The sequence below is a fragment of the Oncorhynchus nerka genome, linkage group LG27 (genome assembly GCF_034236695.1).
Source record: "Oncorhynchus nerka isolate Pitt River linkage group LG27, Oner_Uvic_2.0, whole genome shotgun sequence".
Classification (NCBI taxonomy): Eukaryota; Metazoa; Chordata; class Actinopteri; order Salmoniformes; family Salmonidae; genus Oncorhynchus; species Oncorhynchus nerka.
In genome coordinates, this window is record NC_088422.1 from 17,799,281 (window position 1) to 17,824,412 (window position 25,132).

The 25,132-nt window shown below is 40.9% G+C and overlaps 1 protein-coding gene across 1 annotated transcript; it reads right to left on the reverse strand.

Annotated features, from left to right (window-relative positions):
• Positions 1 to 14,725: 14,725 nt before the first annotated feature.
• Positions 14,726 to 23,758, reverse strand: LOC115117859 (protein kish-A). Its single transcript, XM_029646363.2, has 4 exons — positions 23,654 to 23,758; positions 20,834 to 20,943; positions 15,698 to 15,732; positions 14,726 to 15,563 (listed from the first exon to the last, which is right to left on the reverse strand). The coding sequence occupies exons 1-4, from the start codon at positions 23,654 to 23,656 to the stop codon at positions 15,493 to 15,495; spliced, it is 219 nt and encodes a 72-aa protein (XP_029502223.1). The 5' UTR covers positions 23,657 to 23,758; the 3' UTR covers positions 14,726 to 15,492.
• Between the last annotated feature and the right edge of the window lie 1,374 nt (positions 23,759 to 25,132).

A 25,132-nucleotide genomic window follows, 5' to 3' on the forward strand; every position in this document is an offset into this window, starting at 1 on the left:
TGTCAATAAATTATACCATGACCAGTCAAATCAGTTAACATTTCACTGAATATCAGCATCGCACGTAGTTTGTGGTATTATGTTTCTGTGAGATTATTGATCAATATGCGCTGTGTGAAAGGGACCATTGTTTTGCTTCCAAGAAGAAAAGCCTGGACTGAAGTGACCTTGTTCTGTGAAAGCTCGAAGAAACAGGGGACTTGGATGGAGTAGAAGAAAGTGTGGAGAGCAGTCATTGGGCAAGTGTCCTTAGAGACCTGTCCCCCCCCTCCCTCCCTCCCTCCCTCCCTCCCTCCCTCCCTCCCTCCCTCACCAGCCGGGGATCTCCACTTAATGTTGAGAGTTAGAATAGTAGAATACACCAGGTGAAATTTCTAAATTTCACTTGTTATATCAGTCACTGACATTCACTCAATTAGCCTGTGTCATCTAGAAATGAATAGACTGGTAACTGAAAAAGTGTGTGCGAGCAAGGAGGCCTACAAAACCTGACTCAGTTACACCAGCTCTGCCAGGAGGAATGGGCCAAAACTCACCCAACTTATTGTGGGAAGCTTGTGGAAGGCTACCCAAAACGTTTGACCTAAGGTAAGCAATTTAAAGGCAATGCTACCAAATATGAATTGAATGTATGTAAACTTCTGGGAATGTGATTAAAGAAATAAAAGCTGAAATAAATCATTCTCTCTACTATTATTCTGACATTCCACATTCTTAAAATAAAGTGGTGATCCTAACTGACCTAAGACAAGGAATTTTTACTAGGATTAAACGTCAATAATTGTGAAAAACTGAGTTTTTTGGCTAAGATGTGTGTAAACTTCCTACTTCAGCTTGATATTTTAAACCAAATACTTTTAGACTTTTACTCAAATAGTAATTTACTGGTTTACTTTCACTTTTACTTGAGTCATTTTCCATAAAGTTATCTCTACTTTCACTCAAGTATGACATTTGGATACGTTTTCCACCACTGGTGGGAAGAACCTGAAGAGAAAGTCAGAGTATCTAAATGGAGATGGTTGTTATCATCGATCAGCTGGCTCCACTCAGGCATATGAGTGGGCAAGTTGAGTGAGCATATGATTGAGCATGTTGTGTTGTTCCCTGAGCTGACATTGTTTATACAGTATAGAAGGTCTGACGGATGAGGCCAGAAAGGCAAGAAAGACAGACATCCCTTGATCTGACTTACTCAAGCAGCTTTCTCCAAGCTCATGTTTGGAAACCTGCCTGCTGGACTCGGGTGTCTATCTCAAGTGCCTGAGTGGAAACACTCTTCAGGCCTCCTGGAAGGGAGACAGAAACTTTGAGCACTGGCAGTGAGGTAATTTACACAAGATTACTTATTTTCTGTGTCATTATCATACAGAACGCATCACAAAGCAAGTTTCTATGGACCCAGGTTTATTTGGCAAAAGCAATGTCGCAAAAACAATCAATGCAACGTGTAATGAGCATGGAATTCAATAGGTTGCACTTGACACAAAGCCTGTTTTTGCATGCACAGCGCCATTGAGGACTTTTGACCATTTTAAAGTAGTCAATTGGGCGGGACATCCTGAAGGATCTCAGCAGGAGAGGTCAGACAATGAATGTGCTCCTGAGTCCTGAGAAAACATTCTATAACTGCAGGTGGCAGTAAATCAACAACCTTGGCTTTGTTGCCTGTTCAGACAACAGATTTCAGGTGGTAGTATGCACCCTTTCAGTCTGTTTACTGACTGTCCATAGACTCTAAGCACAAGAATAATAAATTGAGTACTTTAAAATTCAGATAGCCCTCAATGGCGCTGTCCATGCTGTCAAAGAAGCCATATTGGCAAAGATGTGCCCTCTATCCAACTCCATTGGCCTAAGATGTCTGAAGGTGAATCGAGCAGAAACCCCAGCAAGGGTTTGTCTGAGAGGCCATCCTTGTTAAAAAGTGATGCCCATGTATATATCTGGCCATCGCCCTGCCCCACTTTCACTAAGCAACTATAGATCAGGTAGGCTGACCTACTAAACCCAACACCACCCTGTAGAGATACAATTGAAACAATGTGGGTGGTGGGAGGACCAGTGGAAGATGAAACACTTTGTTTCAAAGAGGATAAAGTTACTGATAGTCCCGCCTGTAAAACTTCAATAGGCTTGTGGTCTGTCTTAAAATGGAAAATGTGATTGGATGGCACTAATAAAACATCCTATCCTGTATAACACTCTGTGAGCTACTTTAGTGTCATTTAAGGCTTCTGTCAGGAGTTGAGGATACACAGACACTGCTCTCTGTAAGCCTGAAGTTGTTACATTTTACTCGTAATTGTTCTGTGTCAAACTTGGTCTACACACTTTGAAAGCGTTGTACCTTTGGCTAGTGCAACTGTGTTCTAAGGGGTTGTAATAATATCTTCCCACTTGGCACAGACGTCAATTCAACGTCTATTCGACATTGGTTCAATGTAATTGAATTGAAATGATGTGGAGACTATGTTGATTCAAACAGTGTCTGCCCAGTGGGTTATTATTTTCATTGTGGTGGAATGATCTCTTCTTTTCTGCTAATGCAGTGGATTGCGATGCAGACCAAATCAAAACATGTCAACACCCTCTAATTAGCAATCAGAGTTGGCAAAATAGTTGACTTGCTTTGTCTAATTTACACAAGACCGGGCTTTGGTTGTGCTCCCTCGTTAGCATGGCATGTTAACATGTTTGGTCCACAATTGCTAGGAAACACCAGTGCCTGTCCAAATCATTCCCCTCCAGATGCATTTTCCCCTGTCATTTCAACCACAATAATTAGTTGCCTTTTGTTGTATCTCTATCACTCTATTATCTGACAGCCTATCATATGGAGTCAAGGCTGTAATGGAACTCATTGTGTCAATGCTATGGCAACAGGCATCCAGGAGTAAAAGGTTCTAAGAGTCTCCTTCTGTTCGATCAAAGGTCTAATTGGCTGTCAGGGATTCCATTTGTCCCATAACAAGTTGCATTGTAGAGCACAGACCTGTAACTTCAGGGAACATGCTTGGAGTGAATGGCCATTTGGGACATACCCCTTTGATATGGTAAGAGTTAGTTAGTGAATCCAGTTACTGAGTTAGTTACTAAATCCAGCTACTGAGTTAGTTACTGAATCCAGTTACTGAGTTAGTTACTGAATCCAGTTACTGGGTTAGTTACTGAATCCAGTTACTGAGTTAGTTACTGAATCCAGTTACTGAGTTAGTTACTGAATCCAGTTACTGGGTTAGTTACTGAGTTAGTTACTGAATCCAGTTACTGAGTTAGTTACTGAATCCAGTTACTGAGTTAGTTACTGGGTTAGTTACTGAATTAAGTTACTGAGTTAGTTACTGAATCCAGTTACTGAGTTAGTTACTGGGTTAGTTACTGAATCCAGTTACTGAGTTAGTTACTGAGTTAGTTACTGAATCCAGTTACTGAGTTAGTTACTGAGTTAGTTACTGAATCCAGTTACTGAGTTGGTTACTGGGTTAGTTACTGAATTCAGTTACTGAGTTAGTTACTGGGTTATTTACTGAATCCAGTTACTGAGTTAGTTACTGAATCCAGTTACTGAGTTAGTTACTGAATCCAGTTACTGAGTTAGTTACTGAATCCAGTTACTGGGTTAGTTACTGAATCCAGTTACTGAGTTAGTTACTGAATCCAGTTACTGGGTTAGTTACTGAATCCAGTTACAGAGTTAGTTACTGAATCCAGTTACTGAGTTAGTTACTGAATCCAGTTACTGAGTTAGTTACTGAATCCAGTTACTGAGTTAGTTACTGAATCCAGTTACTGGGTTAGTTACTGAATCCAGTTACTGAGTTAGTTACTGAATCCAGTTACTGGGTTAGTTACTGAATCCAGTTACTGGGTTAGTTACTGAATCCAGTTACTGGGTTAGTTACTGAATCCAGTTACTGGGTTAGTTACTGAATCCAGTTACTGAGTTAGTTACTGAATCCAGTTACTGGGTTACTGAATCCAGTTACTGAGTTAGTTACTGAATCCAGTTACTGAGTTAGTTACTGAATCCAGTTACTGAGTTAGTTACTGAATCCAGTTACTGGGTTAGTTACTGAATTCAGTTACTGAGTTAGTTACTGGGTTAGTTACTGAATCCAGTTACTGAGTTAGTTACTGTCTAACACTTAGACAGAAATGGATTCATAAAAATACACAACATAACACCCACTGCAGAATGAGGGTCATGGATTATTGGAAGGGAACATGTGATAGAATATGAAAACATAAAAGAAGGTAGGTAGTAGATTCTGTAGCTACACTCTAAAAAATGAGAGGTTCAACAAGGGTTCTTCTAAGATCCTCAAAGTTCTTAGAAGAACCTCAGGGTTCTTGGCACTGAATGTTGCCCCCAAAAGGTTCTTCCAAGAACCCCATAGGAGGTCGGGTTCATCGAGGAACCTCCTTAGTTGATGGGGGTTCTTGCAGGAACCTAACTGCCCAACTGAAACATTTGGATTTGAATTTGAAAGGACAGCAGGTGCAGGCAGTTAACTGGGAAATGTAAAGATATCCTCAATTTAAGGTAAGGTTTGTTCCTTGTATGATCTAAATTCATATTCATTCACGATGATCCTATCAATCTTTTCAAATTTGTGCAAATCTTTCTAAAACAGAACATGAACACAATTCAATGGATATCAATCAACAGAGGTAAGAATATGTATGCTATAAGAACATGTTGAAGGCTAACTGTATTGGGCGCAGATGACTGAACTGCTCACTTTTGTGTCTATGTCTGAAGGTAAACAGATGAGGAGGTATACAAAGGTATGTCAATTGGTATTGGTATGTTATGCACATCACATGTATCATCCTCCTCCCTTACCTCTTCAATGAATATCCCATAGGCCTCTACATTATGGACATGGTATGTTTATGAAAACCATTATCAAAAAAAACAATGTTCATTCACATTTACCATATGAATAGTGTTCGTATGTTTTGTTAATCATCTGTATAATTACACGTTTTTGGATTCACAGACTACACCTCTGATGAATATAACAGGAAACCTGTTCGATCATCATGCACTGCAAAATCATTCTGGCTATGGAATTACCATAACATCAACAAAACAGAGGATATACCCAGCATTGGACTTGGGGCTCTGCTGGGAGTTTACCTCACATTTGGATTTTGTAAAATTAAGCCCAAAGGGTTCTTCAAAAGGTTCTTTGAGTGTCTATTAAAAGTTTTGTTTTTGTTTTGAAGGAACCTTTTAAAGGGTTCTTCGAAGAACTTATAGGGGTTCCCCCACAGTTTCAATTTGAAGAACCCCTAAAGGATACTCCAGGAACCTTTTCTTTTTTATAGTGTATTGTAAATGGTTGATGTATTATTACCATTCTTGTTACTATGTCCACACGTCCAAAGGTGTTTATCTTTGGGACCAACAGTAAAGGTTGCTTAAATTATGCAAATTATGGTTATATTATGCATGACTTGCCCAAGCTAGATGTGTCTAGGTGGAAATATAGAAGACAACCTGAGATCTAGTATTCACTCTCTATGTTTGTAGAAAGTAATGACTCATTGGTTCAGTAATATGAAATCCTATCTGTGGTTTGATAAGCAAAGATAAGAGACTAGCTATTTTGGCAATGACAATTTATCTATCCACCCATGTAGGTGAGCATTTTTTTTATGGGAACTGGTGAAAACAGGATTTCTCATAAAATAAGTCAGAAAGTGATTATTCAGAAAGATTAAGAAGAGTTAGATGACTCAGCATGTAATCAATGGGTTATTCATCATTCTGACTGTAGTCTAGGCTAGCCAAAAGCTCATTGCAAGTCCTGCATGTTTCAACGCATTCACCTCTACTTCCCATAGGTAATGCTGCCAGTTTGACAATTATCTACTGAACAGGAATATGCTGAATCTAAAATGAACACAGAGATTCAATCAGATGGAGAACTATAAGACAGAGTTGATCATTATATTGTCCACCTTCAAACCTGGTTATAATCTAGTGACCCGGGCCTGTGACCCAGATTGGGGAGCTTTGACGACCCTGAATCCACCAGGTCAGGTGTTCTTTGAAGTGAGAGAGCTTAGGTTTTACATAACCTTTCCAGGACCACGGTAAACAGCAATTCCAAGCTATGGCTGACTCAGCCATCTTGGCACAGGGAGAGGGCTCCCAGGGCCATGTGGGAATAGCCTGTTACATACCACTTCTGCCCAGGGCTGTCGAGAGCGTAACGAACCGCCCTCGGAGTGAAAGCCATCTTCAAAGGAAACACAGTGCCCCAGTTTCTGAGGCCGTGGGGAGTTGCCCAGCAGGACTTTGCTTTTCTCTTTCTCTCGTTAGTTTTCTGTAACAGATTGCATCTGTTGGGGTGAAGGTAACCTAAAAGTCACATGCACGCACGCACACACAAACACATTTTACTATCCTTGTGGGGACCAAAAAATTAACTCCCATTCAAAATCATATTTTCCCTAACCCTTAACACTAACCTTACCCCAGACCCCCACAGGCCTCTCCTGTACACCCCGTTCATCCATGACTGTGTGGCTACGCACGTCTCCAACTCAATGATGGGTCCTGAGATCCTCAAAAGGTTCTATAGCTGCAACACCGAGAGCATCCTGACCGGTTGCATCACTGCCTGGTACGGCAATTGCTCGGCCGCCGACCACAAGGCACTTCAGAGGGTAGTGTGTATGGCCCGGTACATCACTGGGGCTAAGCTGCCTGCCATCCAGGACCTCTACACCAGGTGGTGTCAGAGGAAGGCCCTGAAAATTGTCAAAGACCCCAGCCAACCCAGTCATAGACTGTTCTCTCTACTACCACATGGCAAGCAGTACCGGAGTGCCAAGTCTAGGACAAAAAGGCTTCTCAACAGTTTTTACATCCAAGCCATAAGACTCCTGAACAGGTAACCAAATGGTTGCCCAGACTATTTGCATTGTGTGCCTCCCCCCAACCCCTCTTTTACGCTGCTGCTACTCTCTGTTTATCTTATATGCATAGACACTTTAACGATACCTATATGTACATACTACCTCAATAAGCCGGAGTAACCGGTGTCTGTATAGAGCCTTGCTACTCTTATTTTCAAATGTCTTTTTACTGTTGTTTTATTTCTTTACTTACCTACACACACACACACACACACACATACTTTTTTTTCTCCGCACTATTGGTTAGAGCCTGTAAGTAAGCATTTCACCTGTTGTATTCGGCGCAAGTGACAAATAAACTTTGATTTGATCAAATTCGCTGAAGACACAACCAAAAACGACGAGACAGCCTACAGTGAGAGTCTTGACCACCCGGTACTCTACCTTAGAGACTTTTGCCCTATGTACATAGTCATTGAACATGGGTCACTTTAATAATATTACATAGTGTTTTAGCCACTTTATACAATACATGAGTATGTGGACACCTGCTCGCCAAAATCATGTTATTAATATGGAGTTGGTCCCCACTTTGCTGCTAGAACAGCCTTCAATCTTCTGAGAAGGATTTTCACTAGATTTTGGAACATTGCTGCGGGGACTTACTTCCATTCAGGCACAAGAGGATTGGTGAGGTCAGGCACTGATGTTGGGCAATTAGTCCTGGCTTGCAATCGGCGTTCCAATTAATCCCAAAGGTGTTCGATGAGGTTAAGACCAGGCCAGTCAAGTTCTTACACACCGATCTCGACAAACCATTTCTGTATGGACCTTGCTTTGTGCACGAGGGCATTGTCATGCTGAAACAGGAAAGGGACTTTCCCAAAATGTTGCAACAAAGTTGGAAGCACAGAATTGTCTATAATGTCATTGTATGCTGTAGCGTTAAGATTTCCCTTCACTGGAACTAAGGGGGCAAGCCCGAACCATTATTCCTCCTCCACCAAACTTTACATTTGGCGGTATGCATTCGGGCAGGTAGCGTTCACCTGGCATCCGCAAAACTCAGATTTGTCAATCGAATTTCCAGATGATGAAGAGTGATTCATCACTCTAGAGAATGCGCTTCCACTGCTCCAGAGTCCAATGGCGGCAAGCTTTACACCACCACAACTGACACTTGGCATTGCGGATGGTGATCTTAGGTTTCCATGTGGCTGCTCGGCCATGGAAAACCATTTCATGAAGCTCCAGATGAACAGTTATTGTGCTGATGTTGGGGAGTGGAGTGTTGCAACCGAGGACAGGTGATTTTAATGCGTCAACCATTTACATTATGAGGGTATCATTTTTCACTTTGTAATCCTTTCTCATTGGAGGGAAAAAGACTGAAGACTTCAGGAATGAGAATGTTGTGTTCTTTACAGTGGGGCTTGCTTAGCTGCCTGTGGTTGCTCTGTGTGACACCACAGCAATAACAGATTTGGCCTCTAAAGCTTCAATAAACTAAAGAGAAAAAATTAAACAAACAGAAAAGGCCATGGATAAACATGGGGTCAGACAGAAGGTAAGAAGTGAGAAACTAACTCTGTATAACAAAAATGTATTAATATCCAATATAATCCCATTCTAACTAACTCCAGCCATGCATATTGCCTTTCTAACATCCTACTGTAACATCCTCCCTACCTCTCTCATCAATAAGCCACCTCTCTCTCTCTCCTCCCTAGCTAACATGTTGAAAGGTCTGTTAGGTCTCCTGTGTGACTCCTGTGATCCGGTCGTGGTCAGTTTATTAGCTTGATTGCCTTTGAAGATGTCAAACGAGTCCATGCTAACGATCAAAGGAGCACATGGTCTGTCTGGTCCTACCATGCAGGGCCTCAGTTGAAGATTTGATCATCGCAACATGCTCTGAAAGCAGTGAGAGGAATACATGATGGACCCATTCCACCCCAGAACCAGTAATACATCTGCTGTGCTGTTTCTCAATAGACATGTCCTCAATGCTCAATATGACAGGCTTTTTCCAGTCATTAATGTAGAGAGGAAATCTAGAGGACAGAAACTCAACCAAATGACCTAAGCTTACTGTTGTACTGTTGTCTTAGGTCCTCAGGCTTCCCCACCAACCATCCATCAATTTCAACTTTCTAAGGAGAGGGAATACATGTATTAGAACAGGCCTGACATGAACCATATCTATTCATATGAATTAATTGCGCATTAAATTGACCAGCGTATTAAATTAGGTGTTTTGGATCAGAAATCTTAATTTTGTGCCACTTCATGGAGTCACTTACATCTGGGCTTCAGTTTTATACCTCATAAATGTAGAGGTTCCATGGGTTTATCCCAAAACATACCAAATTACAATCAAAATAAAAACTTTATTTGAAACCGTATTCTTAAAAATTAAACTGTAGTACAGTAAGTTAGGTGCTGGACCAACAACTGCCAACCATGAAGCCAACATGGTAAACCAAGACCAGTCAAAACCAATTGGGGATATACATTGTGATAATGATGATGCTATTGGCTATACAGTAACTATTTAACACAGCAATAAATACAAAGTGCTTATCCTTTAAAACACTACCCAGGGAATCGGGAGAAGCAGCCTTTGCCCAGGGATGAAAGACAGGGCTTTGTTTCCTGAGATGACTCTGTCATCATTTGTCTGTGTGCCACTGTAGAGGTGAAATCATTATACACAGCTAAGCTATTCATCCCACTAGTTTAGCTTGATTAATACTCCATTTAGTTTGGGGCTGGCTGTATAACAATTAGCCTGTTTTGGGTCAGCCTGTCTAATTGCACAATAACTAAATAAAAAACAACAAAAATATATCACTTTCATGATCCCTGAGTGCCAAAGACACAATTATCAAGAAATGTTTGACCATTTCATTAAAGGGTTAGTTGCTCCTGTCAAGCTAACTCTGTGTATTGTCACAGTGGGGATTGAGACCTGGGGAATAGCAGAGTGGAATGTTTTGTGTTGGCGTTTCCCAGAGTGAATTGAGACCTACTGTTGGTGCCATGTCAGGACAAGTCTGTGATAATGTGTGGTTTTCACACGAAGTGTGTGTGTCACAGGAGACTGCCGAGGGGATAACGACTTATAATAACAACCAATCATTTGGAAATCCAACTGAAAGGTTTAACAGGAAATCGCCACATTCTGATTTTTTCTGGTTCTTACCCTTTGGCATCACCGTGGGTAAATTCAGAGCAGCCAACTCAAATATATTACCAAGAATCAGGAAAGACTATTTTATTATCGACATGAATGGGTGAACTGTTGTTTTGAGTTTTTCGCCAGGTAGTCTTTTTTTGTCAATGGTTATTAATTGAGTAAGAGGATTTAGGCAGATTAAAATGAACAGAGCAATTAAAAGAAAGCACATCTCCACTTTCACAAGGGTTGACATGTGCCAAACTGTTTAAGTATTAGCCAAGCTTAATGTCAATAATTCACATCAGTCACATCTCAGTCCTGCCATACTAGACTGAATAAACACTGAGGACTCCATTTTGTTTTAATAATCTGTACTATCCCTCTCCCTCCATAATGGCATTGCTACTACCATCACACAGAGAAAAACAGACCCGAGTTTACCCTTTCATCTTCAACCAAGACAGCTTGGTCCACAAGCCCAACACTGTCTCTCAGGTCCCATATCAGGCCTCTTGAAGATAGCAGCAGTGATGACTGAGGCCACTACTCCTCAGTGGGTCCTGTATCTGCGTCATGGCCTGATTATCACTGCATTACCGGCAGGCTCTGCTTGATGGGTCATCTTAATCAGAATATGGCAAAACAGATACGCACCAATATGGGGACCGGGGCATTCTATTGATGGACGCTGCCAGTTAGGCTACCATGGTTCTTGTATGTCGACACTTCTGCCTGTTAAGTTACCACAGTTGACGTTTTTCTAACTGACAATGGGGAAATAGCGTAGGAAAACGTGTGTTTTTTTTTTATTTTTAAATTTTACCTTTATTTAACCAGGCAAGTCAGTTAAGAACACATTCTTATTTTCAATGATGGCCTGGGAACAGTGGGTTAACTGGCTGTTCAGGGGCAGAACGACAGATTTGTACCTTGTCAGCTCGGGGGTTTGAACTCGCAACCTTCCGGTTACTAGTCCAACGCTCTAACCACTAGGCTACGCTGCCGCCCCAGCGGGCGTGTGTTCAGCATTGATACCTAGTGAAATGTAGTGTTTAAGCTTTTCACAAGTAGTTGGTCTCACAGAGAAGCTTCAGCAAGGCCCAAAGGTTCAAAACGAATTGAGAAAAAGTTTCCTCTGCACTTTTAAAGTAGAAGACTAAACAAGAACAGAGCACTACTGCATTAAGGGTGCAGAAATGAGAAGTGGCGTCTTGTATCGTTTGTCATCCTCACCAGAGTGCTACAACCTTAGCAATAGAAGAGTGATGAGTGTGAGGTCATAGCTGACAACACAAGGGCATCAAAATCCCCTCACGGTCTCCCTCAGTCAGGAGAGAATCCAGAGGAGCTCAGATAGGGTAAGCACATTATCCTTATATGACCCTACTGTAAACATTACAATAGACATACAGTGGAAGTTGACATACACTTAGGAAGGAGTCATTAAAACTTGTTTTTCGACCACTCCACAAATGTCTTGTCAACAAACTATAGTTTTGGCAAGTCGGTTAGGACATCTACTTTGTGCATGACCCAATTTTTCCAACAATTGTTAACAGACAAATGATTTCACTTATAATTCACTGTATCACAATTCCAGTGGGTCAGACGTTTACATACATTAAGTTGACTGTGCCTTTAAACAGCTTGGAAAATCCCAGAAAATGATGCCATGGCTTAGAAGCTTCTGCTAGGCTAATTGACATCATTTGTGTCAATTGGAGGTGTACCTGTTGATGTATTTCAAGGCCTACCTTCAAACTCAGTGCCTCTTTGCTTGACATCATGGGAAAAATCAAAAGATATCAGCCAAGACCTCAGAAAAAAATTGTAGACCTCCACAAGTCTGGTTCATCCTTGGGAGCAATTTCCAAGCGCCTGAAGGTACCACGTTCATCTGTACAAACAATAGTACGCAAGTATAAACACCATGGGACCACGCAGCCGCCATACCACTCAGGAAGGAAACGCATTCTGTCTCCTAGAGATGAACGTACTTTAGTGCAAATCGATCCCAGAACAACAGCAAAGAACCTTGTGAAGATGCTGGAGGAAACCGGTACAAAAATGTCTATATCCACAGTAAAACGAGTACTATATCAACATAACCTGAAAGGCTGCTCAGCAAGGAAGAAGCCACTGCTCCAAAACCGCCATAAAAAAAGCCAGACTACAGTTTGCAACTGCACATGGGGACAAAGATTGTACTTTTTGGAGAAATGTCCTCTGGTCTGATGAAACAAAAATAGAACTGTTTGGCCATAATGACCATCGTTATGTTTGGAGGAAAAAGGGGGAGGCTTGCAAGCCGAAGAACACCATCCCAACCATGAAGCACGGGGTGGCAACATGTTGTGGGGGTGCTTTGCTACAGGAGGGACTGGTGCAATTCACAAAATACATGGCATCATAAGAAAGGAAAATTATGTGGATACAGTGGAGCAAAATAGTATTTTGTCAGACACCAATTGTGCAAGTTCTCCCACTGAAAAAGATGAGAGGCCTGTAATTATAATAATAATAATAATAATAGGTACACTTCAACTATGAAAGACAAAATGAGAAGAAAAAAAATCCAGAAAATCACATTGTAGGATTTTTAATGAATTGATTTGCAAATTATGGTGGAAAATAAGTATTTGGTCAATAACAAAAGTTTATCTCAATACTTTGCTATATACCCTTTGTTGGCAATGACAGAGGTCAAACGTTTTCTGTAAGTCTTCACAAGGTTTTCACACACTGTTGCTGGTATTTTGGCCCATTCCTCCATGCAGATCTCTTCTAGAGCAGTGATGTTTTGGGGCTGTTGCTGGGCAACACGGACTTTCAACTCCCTCCAAAAATGTTCTATGGGGTTGAGTTCTAGAGACTGGCTAGGCCACTCCAGGACCTTGAAATGCTTCTTACGAAGCCACTCCTTCATTGCCCGGGCGGTGGGTTTGGGATCATTGTCATGCTGATAGACCCAGCCATGTTTAATATTCAATGCCCTTGCTCATGGAAGGAGGTTTGTTTTCACTCAAAATCTCATGATACATGGCCCCATTCATTCTTTCCTTTACACGGATCAGTCGTCCTGGTCCCTTTGCAGAAAAACAGCCCCGAAGTATGATGTTTCCATCCCCATGCTTCACAGTAGGTATGGTGTTCTTACCAAAAAGTTATATTTTGGTTTCATCTGACCATCTCCCAATCTTCTTCTGGATCATCCAAATGTTCTCTAGCAAACTTCCGACGGGCCTGGACATGTACTAGCTTAAGCAGGGGGACACGTCTGGCACTGCAGGATTTGAGTCCCTGGCGGCGTAGTGTGTTACTGATGGTAGGCTTTGTTACTTTGGTCCCAGCTCTCTGCAGGTCATTCACTAGGTCTCCCTGTGTGGTTCTGGGATTTTTGCTCACGGTTCTTGTGATCATTTTGACCCCACGGGGTGAGATCTTGCGTGGAGCCCAAGATCGAGGGAGATTATCAGTGATCTTGTATGTCTTCCATTTCCTAATAATTGCTCCCACAGTTGATTTCTTCAAACCAAGCTGCTTACCTATTGCAGATTCAGTCTTCCCAGCCTGGTGCAGGTCTACAATTTTGTTTCTGGTGTCCTTTGACAGCTCTTTGGTCTTGGCCATACTGCCTGTTTTAGGTTGTGGACAGGTGTCTTTTATACTGATAACAAGTTCAAACAGGTGCCATTAATACAGGTAACGAGTGGAGGACAGATGAGCCTCTTAAAGAATAATTTACAGGTCTGTGAGAGCCAGAAATCTTGCTTGTTTGTAGGTGACCAAATACTTATTTTCCACCATAATTTGCAAATAAATTCATTAAAAATCCTACAATGTGAATTTTTTTTCTCATTTTGTCTGTCATAGTTGAAGTGTACCTATGATGAAAATTACAGGCCTCTCATCTTTTTAAGTGGGAGAACTTGCACAATTGGTGGCTCACTCAATACTCAATACCACTGTATATTGAAGCAACATCTCAAGACATCAGTTAAAGTTGAAGCTTGGTCGCAAATGGGTCTTCCAAATGGACAATGACCCCAAACATACTTCCAAAGTTGTGACAAAATGGCTTAAGGACAACAAAGTCAAGGTATTGGAGTGGAAATCACGAAGACCTGACCTCAATTCTATAGACAATTTGTGGGCAGAACTGAAAAAGCGTGTGCGAGCAAGGAGGCCTACAAACCTGACTCAGTTACACCAACTCTGTCAGGAGGAATGGGCCAAAATTCACCCAACTTATTTTGGGACGCTTGTGGAAGGCTACCCAAAAAGTTTGACCCAAGTTAAACAATTTAAAGGCAATGCTACCAAATATTAATTGAATTTATGTAAACTTCTGACCCACTGGGAATGTGATGAAAGAAATTAAAGCTAAAATAAATAATTCTCTATTATTATTCTGACATTTCACATTAAAATAAAGTGGGGATCCTAACTGACCTAAGACAGGGAATTTTTACTAGGATTAAATGTCAGGAATTGTTAAAAACTTAGTTTAAATGTATTTTGCTAAGGTGTATGTAAACTTCAGACTTCAACTGTACCATAGTGCACTCCAAGGGTTATCTAGGATTGACAGATACCAAATATGAAATAAGCATAGATGCATGGATCTTAAAGTACTTGACTATGTAACAAACTGGGCGCCTCAAACAGTTTCAAAAAAGGTTATTTAATAAATAGACCCATTACAACACGAAAAATACACTGCTCTATGAAACTGACATGTAGTTAAGACAATCAGCCTTATGACTGCTGGGTGTCATGTTATTTTGATCACATTGACTTCCAACAATAACCTCTCAATAATATAAAGGAGATATGATAAGACTATGAGCTTGTGTTGTAAATGCATTATAAACTTTCCACGTTGCAGTTCAATTAACACATATAAAATTCCCCACGAAACAGCTGTTCCCCGATCGTAATATCATTTTCATGGAAAGCATACATGTCCTCAAAAAAATTACACTTCTCAATTACAAAAACACAGTAAAGTTAGTTTAGTGCCCAATCAAGGCAAAATACAAACCACTGTCTTTCACGATATGTTTGAAATTCTATGACCAACCTCTAGCACAAGAGAGGAAACAATGTTTTGATCCCATGAACAAAGAGAGGGTGAAACTGAGTTATTAAAGCATTTGACTGAATAGTGGAGGAGACATTGCCCCCCCCCCCCATGACTGGAGTAAACATTACACACACCGACAAGAGTCCCTGGTGAATTTCACACACTCCTTATGGGCGAGGGGACAACCACTGACAACCCCAGCCTCATACACAGACCCCTCGCTCTATCCATTACTATGGTGGAGATGAGTTTCCCCTTTCTCTCTATCCAGGTTCTGCTGTGCATCGTACAGTCCATTTGAAGCTTCTTCTCCTTTCTTGTTCCTCTTCTCCCCTCCTCGTCTGGTGTGCTACTGTACAAACAGGATACTGAAAGCCATCAAGACACAGCAAAAAGCCACCCAGGGACTCTTACGTTCACCTAAAAAAAAAGAGAGCAAGAGAGAAAAAGAAAGAGTTATAAGACTGTGTTCGGTCACAATTACTCTTATATAGCAAATCGACATATTAGCAACCAGCTAAACGATTAAGAAAAAAAGGCTGTACATAGCTTACCTATTCTGGCACACTTCCAGAATATTCCCAAAATTCTGAAAGGGAACAACATATATTTAATTCAACAGCTCAATAAAAAAATGTATAACTTCATAATTAAACATGGTGGCCAAACCCTACACAATCCCTCCTCGAGCCTATCCCCTAAGCCACATCAAAAGGAAAGACAGAAATACTTGAGTCTGAAGATAGGACTTGGCCACTATCACATCCCTGCTGCTGTAGGGGGCTTATAGCCAGGGGTTGAGGATGAGCTACTGAGCCATGAGGTGGCAACCAGGAAGGCCTCTTTCACAGCTCCACTGTGTGTGATAACACAGGAGAGACACTGGACATTGAGCATTATCTCCACAGAGGAGACACAGACAGGCCAGACAGTTCACATCCGTGCCCATGTACGGGCTCTTATCGTGGTGGTAGAAGAGGAGGCAATGGCGCCTCCTATCTGAAGAAGCTCCATGATATGAATTCTACTCAGCAGGACTAGACACCTACAGTGCCTTCAGAAAGTTTTCCACATTTTGTTGTGTTACAGCCTGAAATCAAAATATATATGTTTTAATCATCTACACACAATACCCTTTAATGACCAAGTGAAAACATGTTTGTAGAAGTTTTTGCACATTTATTGAATGTGAAATACAGATATATAATTTACATAAGTATTCACACCTCAGTCAAAACTTTGTAGAAGCTGAGTACAGCTGTGAGTCTCTTTGGGTAAGTCTAAGAGCTTTCCACACCTGGATTGTGCAACATTTCACATTCTTTTCAAAATTATTCAAGCTCTGTCAAATTGGTTGCTGATCATTGCTAGACAACCACTTTCTTGCCAAAGACATTTAAGTAGATTTAAGTCAACACTAAGGAACATTCACTGTCTTCTTGGTAAGCAACTCCAGTGTAGATTTGGCCTTGTGTTTTAGGTTATTGTCCTGCTGAAAGGTGAATACATTTTTTTCTCCTGAAAAACACTGCAGTCTAACAAATACAAGCATACCCATAACACGATGAAGCCACCAATATGCTTGAAAATATGGAGAGTGGTACTCAGTAATGTGTTGTATTGGATTTGCCCCAGACATAACACTTTGTTTTCAGGACAAAAAGTGAATTGCTTTACCACATGTTTTGCAGTATTACTTTAGTGCCTTGTTGTGAACAGGATGAATGTTTTGGAATATTTGTTCTGCACAGGTTTCCTTCTTTTCACTTTATCAAATTGGTTAGTATTGTGACTACAATGTTGTTGATCCTTAGGTAACTACAATGCAGTTGATCTATCCTCAGTTTTCACCTATCACAGCCATTAAACTCGGTTTTAAAGTCAATATTGGCCTCATGGTAAAATCAGGCAATGGAGTTAGGAAGGACGCCTGTATCTTTGCAGTGACTGGGTGTATTGATACACCATGAACAAGTGTAATTAATAACTTCACCATGCTCAAAGGGATATTCAATGTTTTTTTTACCATCTACCAATAGGTGCCCTTCTTTGCGAGTCATTGGAAAAGCTCCCTGGTCTTTGTGGTTGAATCTGTTTGAAATGCACTGCTTGATTGAGGGACTTTACAGATAAGTGTATGTATGGGGTATAGAGATGAGGTAGTCATTCAAAAATCATGTTAAACACTATTATTGCACACAGAGTGAATCCATGCAACTTACGTGACTTGTTAAGCAAATCACATTTTCACTCATTAACTTATTTTAGGCTTGTCATAACAAAGGGGTTGAATACTTAATGACTCAAAGACATTTCAGCTTTTCCGTTGATTAAAAAACATAATTCCACTTTGACGTTATGGGGTATTGTGTGTAGGTAGGCCAGTGACAAAACATCTCAATTTAATTCATTTCAAATTCAGGCTGTACAACAAAATGTGGAAAAAGTCAAGGAGTGTGAATACTTTCTGAAGGCCCTGTAAAACCAATTCCCCCTCAGGAGAAAAGATTTGACATAGGTCCTCAGATCCTTAAAAGGTTCTACAGCTGCATCATCGAGAGCATCCTGACTGGTTGCATCACTGCCTGGTATGGCAACTGCTCGGCCTCCGACCGCAAGGCACTACAGAGGGTAGTGCGAACGTTCCAGTACATCACTGGGGCTAGTCTTCCTGCCATCCAGGACCTCTACACCAGGCGGTGTCAGAGGAAGGCCATGAAAATTGTCAAAGACTCCAGCCACCCTAGTAAGAGACTGTTCTCTCTGCTACCACACGGCAACCTGTACCGGAGCACCAAGTCTAGGTCCAAGAGGCTTCGAAACAGCTCTCTGCTGAACATCTAGTCAAATAGCTACCCAGACTATTCACATTCCCCCCCTCCTCCCCACCACTGCTACTCTCAGTTGTCATCTGTGCATAGTCACTTTATGTCACACCCTGGTCTTAGTATTTTGTGTTTTCTTTATTATTTTGGTCAGGCCAGGGTGTGTGTGACATGTGGTTTGTTTTGTCTTGGGGTTTTAGTAGGTATTGGGATTGTGGCTTAGTAGGGTTATCTAGTAAAGTCTATGTTTGCCTGAAGTGGTTCTCAATCAGAGGCAGTTGATTATCGTTGTCTCTGATTGGGAACCATATTTAGGCAGCCATATTCTTTGAGTGTTTCGTGGGTGATTGTTCCTGTCTCTGTGTTAGTTTGCACCAGATAGGCTGTTTAGGTTTTCACGTTACGTTTGTTGTTTTGTATTGTTCGTGTTTATTCGTTTTATTAAACATGTATCAAAATTACCACGCCGCATTTTGGTGCGATCCTTGCTTACACCTCTTTGTCAGAGGAGTTAGAAGAAAACCGTGACACTTTAATTAACTCTACCTACATGTACATACTACCTCAACTAACCGGTGCCCCTCTCACATTGACTCTGTACTGGAGGCACCCCCCTGTATATATTGTTATTCTTTACTGCTCCTCTTTAATTACTTGCTACTTTTCTCTCTTATTCTTATCCATATTTTTTAAAACTGCACTGTCGGTTAGGAGCTTGTAAATAAGCATTTCACTGTAAGGTCTACACCAGTTGTATTCGGCACATGTGACTAATAAAATGTGATTTGAATTCCGTAACTGGCATTTCTAAGACTGCATTTTCATCCACAGATTGAATATTTAGGTGTGTGTGTGGTCAGACAGATTATTCTCCTGTGTGTGTGCTAGTTGGCCAACAGCACCTCTCCAACCCAATCCCTCAATGACCAGAGCAGGCTTTCCATTCTAAACTCTTGCACTATGAAATAAATTAGCTCATGTATCTGAAGTAAATGTTTTTGGGGCAAACAGAATGTTTTCCAGTGATCGTTTTATTTTGCCACTGAAAGAGTGTAGTACAGGAAACAAGTGTTGTTTTAGGTCGTCACCAACAACACATCCTTTTCATAGAGATAAGAATATTGGTCGATGTAGCAGTGATGCTAGCCTCAGAGATTCAATCAATCGCAACACGCATTGGACCCATGATGAAACATTTGCTGTGGCACATCACAACCAAAAACACTCAAGAACAAATCATTCTTGCGCAAAATACTTACTTCGTCCCTCCTAGCTCTAGCTGTGTGAAACTAGGTTACCTCAGCCTCATTATAGTGAATCATGGACTGTGTTCTCCCAAGAAAAATAATGACCCAATGGAGAGGAGAATAGGCTGGTCTAACATTCCCTGACAAGTTGTTTATTTGTTGAGAAATAAAGCAAAATAGTTTAACACAAGTATTAATGTGTCACTGTCAATAGCTAACAAACAAGGCTATCTAGAGGCAGGTTAATAGAAAAAGTATTGTTCTTCTAGTTGAACTTTACGGTACACTGCTTTGTCCTTATAACATTCCGTCTTCGGGCATAACATTGGAGAAGCGTCCCACATTAGAATGTTGTTAAATTGGCATCACTGAGCAGTGCACAATAAAGTATTAAATCCAGTTGTTAGACGCTAACAGAAAAATGCAGTGAAGATAGGCGCTGCGCACGGGCATAAAAATTGGTCTAATTTAAGTCCACAAAGTTAGACATTGCCCTCGTGTTTCTTTGGGGGGAAACATTGTTTTGCTCACAAGCTTGGTTGTTTTTCTTTTTTTCCCCCCGAATTTTCCCCCTTTATCTCCCCAATTTCGTGGCATCCAATTGTTTAGTAGTACTATCTGGTCTCATCGCTACAACTCCCGTACGGGCTCGGGAGAGACGAAGGTTGAAAGTCATGCATCCTCCGATACACAACCCAACCAAGCCGCACTGCTTCTTAACACAGCGCGCATCCAACCCGGAAGCCAGCCGCACAAATGTGTCGAAGGAAACACCATCACAGGAGTCGCTGGTGCGCGATGAGTCAATGATATTCCTACCGGCCAAGCCCTCCCTAACCCGGACGACGCTGGCCGGTTGCGACAGAGCCTGGGTGCGAACCCAGAGTCTCTGGTGGCACAGCTGGCGCTGCAGTACAGTGCAACCTTGGTTGTTTTTCAATGCTAGTTTGAGTCTTCTGCTTCCACTGACAGCAAAGAGACGCCCTAGTCAGCGTATGCTCAGAGTACACGTCCTGGTAATGCGTGTGAATGTTGGACTGTTTAAAGATCTTACATCGGTTACGGAGAGAGTGATCACAGTCATCCGGAACGTCTGATGCTCTCATGTATGCTTCAGTGTTGCTTGCCTCGAAGCGAGCATAGAAGTAATTTAGCTCGTCTTGGTAGGCTCGTATCTTTACTAAGAAATGTCTTGTTTTAGAAACATTACAAAGCATGGTCATCTGCTTTTAGTTTCTTCTTTTATAAATGCATGGCAAAAATATATTTTGTCTGGGAAAAAAATCTGAGTTGCTTTAAGATGAAAAAATAAATAATCTACCTGCCACAGTGGCTGGTGGTCCAAAAAGTACATTATAGGCAATGGTAACATCTAACAATTGGATTTAATTATTTATTGGGCACTGTAAATAATGCCTTTTTAAAATCAGAATTTTCTACCAATTAAGGACCTTCTGACATGGAAAACTTGACACAAACAGTACAATCACAGATCGGGAATTAAGTTGCACGGTTTGCTTGCGATATACTCATAGACCTTGTTCATTGCGGTCTGTAAAATGGGCTACCACCCAGAGTTGCCCTTAAATGTATAAACTGAACTCAAAATGGTACCTACCCTGACTTGTTCTTGTCTAGCAGGCTGGGGGCTAGAGCTCTGATGTAGGCACATGTACAGATGAGCAGAAGAATCACAGTCAGAAGACTCTGGAAGTTAAAAATGGCAGACTGCAAGAGGAGAGAGTGACAAATGAAAGAAATGCATCAGACTAAAATTTTCACCAAGAAAATAGGTATTTAAATTTAAAAAAATTACATATAAAACAAATTCTTAGCATCCCAACAATTGGGCATACAATATTTGAAATCAAGTTTGATCTGGTATAAAGGCTCTAAACCTAGCCCAAGCCTGTAACATTAGCTAGTGGCTGCTTTTGCTGAGGACCTTCTCAAAAACGTTCAGCAGTTGGGCATCCTCCTGTAGACAACATAACGTGCAAACCTCATTATACATGTGGCGTGTGCTGCATATGTATTTTTAACACATACATATTATTCAATAATTTCCCCCACACCGCTGGCGTGTGTGAACGAGCATTTGCGTAGCCATCGCTAGAATACAACTTGGTTCTATTTGAGACACTCCACAGGTCCCCTCCTTACTGGATTTCAGCCGGATAAACCCATGTGGGTGCTTGAAAGACAATGAGAAGAGATTAAAAGATAACTAAAAAGCTTTTCTTTTATAGATTTGCAGAATTTATGAGTCACATGCATAGGGTTGCAGGTGTTTTTGTAGGGTACAATGTAATTAATATAATTGATTCATAGTTGAATTTGGTATTTTAACCTGCGCGTCACGATTGTGTCTGGTGGGGATAGACAAAATACACATGCGCATGATGGGGCGCATGGCCGGTGTATTCAGCATGTCAAGCCTAGTTCCCATTACCCATAAGCACTCAGTTATGTTGCGCCGGATGTCATGCATTTCAATGGGGACATCCACAACTGAGTGAAAATGGAAGGGTTCATTGCTAGACTGAGGCTGCATACTTTGAAACTTTCCAAACTTTGCATCATCTTCAGTCCAGCCAGACTCTGTTGAAGAACAGGAAGTTACCAAACCACAGAAGATGAAAATATGTGGTTTTCAGTGATGGCTTTATGGGATAGCTAGCAACTTGTTAAACAATTAACCATTCCTATAAATAAGTACCATTTTAATAGTAATGTTAAATAATACACATTGGCTGTTAAGACAATTATATAACTGTTGCTTCCCGTTTAAGTTTAATGCGATGGTTTTTGATGCTAATTATAAGGTGGTGGTGGTGGGGGGTGCTAGCTACAATGGAATCTTCAACCTAGCCTACCTTTTAGACAGCTAGCTGCGCTGCAGTACAAGCTAGCTTGACTTGCTATATTTAAACATCAAGGCCCAGGGGGATGTGGTATGTGGCCAATATACCACGGCTTAGGGCTGTGGTATACGGCCATATACCACAAATCCTAGAGGCGCCTTATTGTGATTATAAACTAGTTACCAATGTAATTAGAACAGTAAACAGTATTGTTTTGTCATATGTTCAGCATCCATGGATCAAACCACCCGGTTTATAAATTAAGTTAAAGAAACAAGTTGAGAAAAAAGTAACTTTACAAAACATTTGATATTATCACCCGAAACAATATGTATCCTGTCTTGAACGAAAAAGTCATATTTTGCCGTGGGTATAATTTGTGGAACATTCCAACAGGATTCCGTTCCAAAAACTTTGTAAATAACAAGGTTGCCAACAAACAACGCACACAAAGTTGTATAGCGGCAGAATAAGATACCGGGGTAGGGATTGGGCGATTTAATTACGTGTTTTACTCACAATGTTTATTCCCCAAAAAATGCCTCTACTCACTCTGGTAGCCTATCGACAAACTAAGAATAAATTGATGCCTATTCGGCAGCTAGTTCGCTAGGTGGATTGATCATGTTACTTTGTATGCGTTGTTTGTTGGCAACCTTGTACTTTACGAAGTTTTTGACACAGATTCCTGTTGGAACGTGCCACAAATTATACCCATCCCATATTTCGCTAGCTGATGAGACAGGCCCTCCTCCATATTGCGTTACAAAGGCTCCGCCACCAGGTAAAGATTCAGTGAAGATGATGTAAGGCGTAATGAAATAGGTCACGATGTAAACGGCGAATAATGCCGCCTTCACATTCTAGTCGGAACTGGGAAACTCGGAAGTGTTCGACTTGCTGCTTCGTTGAACGCTGCTCGTGTATAAATATAACCAGTTAGAAAGTCGGAAATGTTAAAGTTCTGACTAGCACATGAATGCGGTATAAAACACAAAGGCATGCTACATTGGTGGCCCGGAACGGCTAATGCCTCGTTAGAAAACAACTGGGAACTCGGAAAAAAACGATTTTGGGAAAATCGTTTTGAACTGTCATCCAACTCGGAATTACATTTCGAAAACTCGGGCCTCTTTCTAGAGTCCCCACTTTCCAACCCGAAGATCACTGACGTCATCGTTTGACCTATTTTTGAGTTCCCAAACCCGGTTGTCTTTAAAGCACCAGACGTGGCACCAGACGAGTTTGCGAACTGTTACACTGATTGGCATCTACCATGTGGATATGCAATCGACATCTAACAAATATACTATTAAATGAAAGGGCTAGGTCAGTATGATAGGAGAAACTGAGACAACCAAGATCGAGATGTTTTGTCGTGATTTATTGCCCTTGTTGGCAAAGCTAGCTAACGTTACAGTACTGTTTGCTAACAAGCAAGCTAGCTACACATACTGTCTGCAGAAACATTTGCCAGCTACTCATGTCATATAGAGGTAATTGGATACTATATACGAAAACCTATATCATTGTCACGAATTGATATTGAAAAGTTGAACAACTCTCACTCTTACCATTTTTGTAGCTAAATTTCTCAAAGCCACATCACACTTCCTCTTCGTCCTTAGAAATAACCTAGTAACGAGTGCGTCATTACGCAATCACCCAAGCCCTTCCCTGATTGGCTTACAATTTACTGGACATTTTTGTGGGCTTAGTGATCAAACTTCAAATATCTTTGCTTTCAAAACATGCGTTGATTCTCTGAAGTGCAGAATTTAAAGTATGGGGCACTAACTAGCGCAAACTATTAGCTAGATATTTCAGTTGGTTTCTTTAGTATCGAAAACACATGCAGTCAGTGCATCATTTATTTCAGTGGTGTACAGTTTAAACGCTAGAGACAGTGACAATACCTAACCTTTTTCTGAAACGCGGAAGTCAAGGTATTACTCTGAGGTGAACTCATTCATAAGAGGCAAGTTTCATGTAAGATTTGTTTCTCTTGCGTCATGCAGGTTACATGCGATGTATATCGGAAAATGTTTTTATTCATAATGAATGCGTGCAACGTTGATTGAGAAGTTGCTTGCTTACTTCCTGATGAAGGTGTGGTCAATATCAAATATGAATGGAGAAAAATAGTGAACGATACTAGCTAGTTACCAAAAGTTCGGTACAACACAGTCATATGTTATATTATTTATAGTAGAGCTCTCAGCGAACAGTGACCGTTTTCCGACAGTTTACAATCATGTAGGCAGGGAAGGATAAGATTAACAATTGGACATTACTAAAGTTTCTACATTTAAGGTTACTGGAAATGATGTGCTCTGTTTTTCTCTGACGTTTAGACATGTTTGTGGTAATTTCCTCACGTCACAAGTTTTCACAATATGCCCCCTCCCCCCGACCATACATAGAAGACATCTTGACATGATTGCATTTAAACCATGTTTTATGATCTCCCCAACGCCTGCCTCTTAGACACTCCTAATGTACCATTAATGCAAGAATTTGGAATCGAAACCACACATAAATCAACTGTGTTCTACAGTAAAATGCAGAGGGGAATTTGGTCATGATTTCTTGGAAATGAGACTTGTTAGCTCCAGAAGTGTTTATTTGAATCGGATTTGGAATGTTTGTTGTAATTCAATCTCTTTTAAATAACACACTGCACACTAGCCTTCTTCACATAGTTATTATTGATATTAAAAAGACATGTCCTCCTTGATTAAATAATTTAAGGTCCTGGTCATGAGTCGACAAGACAATAATCAGTTCCCAGGGGGGTATTCACTAGGATCCAAACGGGGAGGGACCTACTGGAATTTGTCCAATAGGAGTTTTCATTGCAAAACCTTTCTCTATGGTCCAAAAGTTTTGCTAAGGTGTGCGACTAATGAATACACACGTGGTGTTCCAATGAATAGTATGTTACACAATTAGCCATGTAAATAAAGTGTTGCAGTGTTGGTACAAATTCTCGTTTCAACTGTGATGCCTCGTGGTTTATATATATATATTGTAGCGACCCGCACAGACAGCTG